The 6,402-nt window shown below is 34.1% G+C and overlaps 1 protein-coding gene across 1 annotated transcript; it reads left to right on the forward strand.

Annotated features, from left to right (window-relative positions):
* Positions 1-2,641: 2,641 nt before the first annotated feature.
* LOC111918590 (glutamine synthetase cytosolic isozyme) lies at positions 2,642-5,594 on the forward strand. Its single transcript, XM_023914234.3, has 10 exons — positions 2,642-2,800; positions 3,333-3,372; positions 3,473-3,576; positions 3,682-3,730; positions 3,998-4,104; positions 4,184-4,271; positions 4,359-4,562; positions 4,659-4,750; positions 4,843-5,002; positions 5,228-5,594. The coding sequence occupies exons 1-10, from the start codon at positions 2,727-2,729 to the stop codon at positions 5,372-5,374; spliced, it is 1,065 nt and encodes a 354-aa protein (XP_023770002.1). The 5' UTR covers positions 2,642-2,726; the 3' UTR covers positions 5,375-5,594.
* Positions 5,595-6,402: the final 808 nt, after the last annotated feature.

Raw genomic sequence — 6,402 nt, forward strand, 5'->3', positions numbered from 1 at the left:
GTTTTGTAACACCTTTGAACATGATTACTATCTAAGAAAAGGTCGACTTGATGTCAGCCTATAAAACGGGTTGAAAGTATTTGTTTGATAAAACAGTTTAAGTATAAAGAAACATTTGTTGGAAACACAATTGTAAATGAGTTTGAAATGAAACATACAGTGAATAATGAACAGTTTAATAAGGAGTTTTAAACATATAAAACGTTTATGAAAATCATTTGAAGGAAACTGTTTAGTAAAACAGCTAATGAGTAGTAAATCATTTGAATGCTGCTTATTAATCACATGTGATTGATATAATAACTAGCATGATTCTACTTGTATCCCCCCCCCCCCATAAAAACATTTAAAAACATTTAAAACATTGATTAAGGGGTATGAACTCACCTGTAGCAAGTGGTTGGGATGAACGGACTGAAATAGGATGCTATGTGTCAAGTGCAGACTTGTACACACTCTATGATCCTAGATAACATATAATATCACATATGTGTACCCAATTAGTCTCTAAACAACTAATAAACAAAGGTAAGACATCCTAGGGCATGATAAACACTTTGTATAAGTGTTATAAGTGCTAAGGATTGCATCTAAGTGTTGTAGGGAAAGGCTAGTGTGTTTGGGGTTCAAGGAAAACTCCATGAGGGAGTTTACGGTTTTGTGGTCATAACCAAGAGGGTTTACGGTAGTAAGCTCATCCTCTTTGTGACCATTTGTTGTTTGAAGCCTTCTAAGTCAATCCAAGCATTCCTACTTCATGTTTAAGCCTTAGGAAGTGTTTTGTGGCATCAATACACTCCTAAATCGAGTTTACGGTCCATAGACCATTTCTCCATGAGTTTACTACCGTAAACTCTTATGGAACCTGGTAATAGCCTAGGTTAGATTCTAGCAAAAGGAAGGAGTATGGGACATTTATACACTCTTTGGGGTGTTTATGGTTTTGGGAGATCCCCAAACCGTAAACACATATAAATGAGTGATTCTTGTGCTTTTTGTGTGATAAACTCATCAAGAAAGGATCTAGACAAGTCTCTAAGGCATTGTGAAACATCTAAGGCACCCTTTGGCACCTTACTTGGTGTTTACGGTTTTGGGAGCCTCCCAAAACCGTGAACACCTTGTTCTTGGTGTTCTTGGGACATTTCCTTAATATTAAGATGTATAGCAAGCTTTAAAAGACTCTAGGATAGAAGTACTTACTTTGTGGAAGCTTGAAATGAACTAAAAGTCCAAGAACACTAGTGTGTGTTCTTGGTGTTTTGGAAATCTAGTCAAAACACATAAATGGATGGATGAAAAGATGTACATCGCTAGATTAAGTGATATACTAACTTGAAAGGGCTAGAAACACTTACTAGATTGAAGATATTGAATAAAAACTTGGATGATACTTGAGAGAGTTTTGGAGTTTACTCTTGAGGTTGCAAATGAGAAATGAAGTGTTTTGGGGAGTAAACTCATGCTTAAGCATGAGTTTACGGTTTTTGGGGTAAATTAAGGCCCAAACATAAAAGTTTGGCCGTGAACTTCTTAGCTACATGGTATTCGCGGTTTTTGAAATTTCAAGACTCGAGACAACACATCCTTTCACCCGATCGTTTAAAGAATAATTATTATAATAGTCAAACTAACTTTAAATTTGTTAAAAACAATTAGAAATGAAATTGACTTATAATATGAAGTGATTGACTTTTAGGGTTTGACCGAATGAAAATTTCGGGTTGTCACACAAACCTCACAATTGCAGATGTATTCATTAAAATTAATAAGATATAAGTTTTTTTAAACTGTTATACTAATTGTTTTAAATTAATATATACTTTTATTTTAATATTTGATATATGTTATGTATGTTAGGACATTTAATATAATTATGCCCTATAGAACATAATATAATTTTAAGATCCATTTATAGGTTAAAATTTGTGTAATACACATGTTGATAACATAAATGAGCAAAAATAGCAACGTACTTTGAAAGTATGTTGCTATAAATAACATAAATTGTTCATGTTACTATTTTTTGTTAATAATTTATTTATAGTTTTTAGAACTCAATAAAATTATATATTTCGGGACATAACCCTAAAATAACAATCGAAATTATACATGTTTTGTTCATAACCCTAAAATAACAAAATATACTTCGAAATTAAACAAAAAACAAATAATATTTAAATAATAAATTCCAAAGACGTTTGTATATTTTTTATGCGTTCCGCCGCGTTTAACGTGACTTATAATCTAATTATCCCTAAAATACAAATCAAAATATTACCTTGTTTTAAAATACGGTTCCTTTATTTCGTAACGGTTTTCATTAAACTTCTTGGAATAACATTATATCATTTGAAAAACTATGTTAAAAGTCACCAAACAAAATTAAATGATATCTAAAATTTCACAAATAAATCATCAAATAATTAAACTTTTACCAAATATGATTTAAAAAATAATAATATTCTTGGAATTCACAACATTACTTTATTTCTTTTCCTTTTAAATATTGGTTGCCAACAATGTTTGATTTATTCAAGGTATATTTTGGAGATAATAAACATAATTTAAATTATAAAAAAATGATTTAATGTCTCATGAAAAAAGAGATTGTTGCACTATAAAAAGGCAAACCCGTCTCCTTCGTTTCTCGTCTCTTCCATTACTCTCTCCTCTATACACACAGTGGAAAGATTTTAGTGAGAGAGTAATTAATTCTTTCAAACATGGCCCTCCTCAACGATTTAATCAATCTCAACCTCACTGAATCCACCACGAAAATTATCGCCGAATACATCTGGTTAGTTTCTTTAATCTAACTCATGATCGATTTCTTGACTTTTTGATTTTTTTCTTACGTTTCGAATCCGATGACCTGAATCCCCTGTTTTACGCCATGAACGTCGCCTTTAATGTTTGGATTCTATGTGGGTTTTTCGTTATCGGATTGATTATCGATGTTCATACCAACTAGATCTTCATCTGTATTTGTGGTATTTAATCACCACAACTCCATGCATTAAACTTTTAATCATAATGAAGAAGTCAACTCTTGAAAATATGATATACACCTACCCTTCACCACAAACGCACACAATAAGCATGATTCTGATATGGGGTTTGGGGGGTTTTTGATTTTTCATGCTTTGATCTTATAAACTATCTTTAAATTGAAAGGTTGACTTTTTGGTCAACCATCAAAAAGAACACAAATTAGGGATTTCCACAATTCTTACTATGATAATCTTGGAGTTTTGATTGATTTTGGATTCAACGTCATAAGAAAAACATTATTATATCCAAATACCTAAATTTCTTGAAATTTCTTATAGGATCGGTGGATCGGGGATGGATCTTCGAAGCAAAGCAAGAGTAAGTAGTTTCAAACGTCAATTTCTTTTTGTTTTCTTGATTGAATCGATCTTTTCTTAATCATCATTCAAGTGATTTTGCTTTGTTCTTCTTCATTCAGACACTTCCTGAACCTGTAACTGATCCCAAGAAGCTGCCAAAATGGAATTACGATGGATCAAGCACTGGTCAAGCTCCTGGTGAGGACAGCGAGGTCATAGTCTGGTGTGTATTTGTCTTCTTTCTTTTATATAGTTCGAATTATCTTCAATTTTATTCTATTTTTGTAAATTTAAATCATGAAAATCTTGTTCTCCTTGAATGAAACAGGCCTCAAGCTATTTTCAAGGATCCATTCAGGGGTGGAAATAACATTTTGGTATGTTTTCAATCATTTCTTTTGTTTGGTATTGGTAAAATTGATCTTAAGTTTAAAAAAAAAAGATATTTTTTAAAAAATTTCTAACTTTATGTTAAAGTCTTTAAACACATGGTATCCACAGGCTTTATAAACTCAAACTTTATGTTTATTAATTAATTAATTAACACTTCTACATTATTTTCAAGATTTTGTTCTTATGCACGTTTAAATCTTACATAAAGATGACGACCCATGATGGGGTTTCACTGTTTTCATATGAAATAGGTGATATGCGATGCATACACTCCCGCCGGCGAGCCAATTCCGACCAACAAGCGGCATGCGGCGGCGAAAATCTTCAGCGACCCCAAAGTCGAGAAGGAAATCCCATGGTATTTTCCCGATTTGACTTCACAAAACGATTTCTCCACTCCAATTTCGATGCTTATAGTTTCCAATTTCATGTAATAGGTATGGAATCGAGCAGGAATACACCTTGTTGCAGAAAGATATCAACTGGCCTTTGGGCTGGCCTCAAGGCGGATTCCCAGGACCTCAGGTAACCTCCGGTGACCTCAAATCTACTTTTTTTTTCTCATAATTTTGTATAAATTTTAACGAAAATTTATCTGTTTGATGAAATTAGGGCCCATACTACTGTGGTATTGGTGCCGATAAGGCTTTTGGACGTGATATCGTCGATGCACACTACAAGGCTTGCCTTTACGCCGGAATCAACATCAGTGGGATTAACGGCGAGGTGATGCCCGGCCAGTGGGAGTTTCAGGTCGGACCATCTGTCGGAATCTCTGCCGGCGATGAGATCTGGGCTGCTCGTTATATTCTTGAGGTACAAAAGTTTGGTGATATTATATAAAGATCGATCTATGTTTCTATGTATCTGTTCTTGATGCGAAAAAATCTGTTTTTTTTTTCTTCTGAACAGAGGATCACTGAGATTGCTGGAGTCGTGGTTTCGTTTGACCCCAAACCCATTAAGGGTGACTGGAATGGTGCCGGAGCTCACACCAACTACAGGTATTTTCCGGCGAACTTTCATAAAAAAATGTTGAAAAGTTGAAAATTACTTTTTTTTCATAATCTTGATCACACCCATTTGCAATTTTCAGCACAAAATCGATGAGGGAAGAGGGAGGATATGAAGTCATCAAGAAAGCTATTGAGAAATTGGGTTTGAGGCACAAAGAACACATTGCTGCCTATGGTGAAGGGAATGAACGTCGGCTCACCGGTCGCCACGAGACAGCCGATATAAACACATTTAAATGGGTATGTCACAAACAAATGCCGCTTCATATTTCGTAACAAATAAACAGATGAGACTGTGTCCAGCTGATGTGAGACACTGACAACAACAAATATGTAGATGAGATTGTGTCTAGCTAGTTAATGTCATTGTGATGTGAGACATTGACAACAAATATACAGATGAGACTGTGTCTAACTGATGTCGGAGACTGACAGTATTACTAACATGTTAAAATCTTGTTACAGGGGGTGGCGAACCGTGGTGCTTCGATTCGTGTTGGGAGGGACACTGAGAAGGAAGGGAAGGGGTATTTTGAGGACCGTAGGCCAGCCTCGAACATGGACCCATATGTGGTTACTGCGATGATTGCCGAAACTACCCTTTTGTTGTGAACGTGAAACGTGAAGTATTTTGGGGAGATTTCTGTTAGAATTGGGAAAAGATCCTTCTGTTTATTATTGTTAAAAGTAGTGTGTACCTTTGTTTATTCTGTTTTAGTTGCTTCTGGCTTTCAAATTTTAACAGCAAATGCAGTTTGTTTGGTGATTTTTCCCATGGTGTTTGTTGGAAATAACGTTTAATAACAATGTGAAGGGTTGGTTTTCAGTTTTATTATCATTTTGTTTGTTTTTGTGATTTTTGGGTTCATCGATTCGTATTGTATTGTTGTTCCTTTTGATGACGCACAATAAATATTCATTAGTGTTTGTACTTATTGAAAATCATTCCAGACAAATGTGTGGTTGGTGGATTGGATAATGCTAACATTTTAATATATGGGTTGTTTAGGTTTGGGATTGACTTGAAACTTTCTTTTTCTCCATTTTCAAATGTTTATATACGGTTATGTATCTTGACAGCACAATAGGACATTGATGAACCAAAATACGAACAAAAGCAAGCATAAGGTGACAAAAGATCGAAACCAATCTTCGCATTGTTATTAAAACAATATAATTTTATCAACGATTATTCCCAACAATCACAAAGATATCACCAACCAACTGTATTTTGAGGCTAAAAACTTGTTAACCGGAATCAAAGTCTCCATTAATAAGGGTTGTACTTTGTAACTTGACACGAGGTTCATATTGTGTTTCTCGCAAAGAGAATAAATTCTTTGTTGTTAAGTGAATGTCTTTTTTTGTGAATGATTGAATTATATTAAAAAGCTAAAGCTAGACAAATTAGATCACAGAAATAATATAAGTTAGGTTTCTACCTCTATGTAACAACCGAATAAATGATTGAGAAACAACTCTATCCAACAAAGCATCTTTATGAGTGTTATGCAAGCGGCCAGGAAAAAATAATAAAACAACACAGATAATTAACATGGTTCAATCGATGTGCCTACATCCTTGGACAGAACCAGATGACTCTTCTACGATTCGATTGTTTTAAAAGTGATTACAATAAT

This window comes from Lactuca sativa, chromosome 3 (genome assembly GCF_002870075.4).
Source record: "Lactuca sativa cultivar Salinas chromosome 3, Lsat_Salinas_v11, whole genome shotgun sequence".
Taxonomy (NCBI): Eukaryota; Viridiplantae; Streptophyta; class Magnoliopsida; order Asterales; family Asteraceae; genus Lactuca; species Lactuca sativa.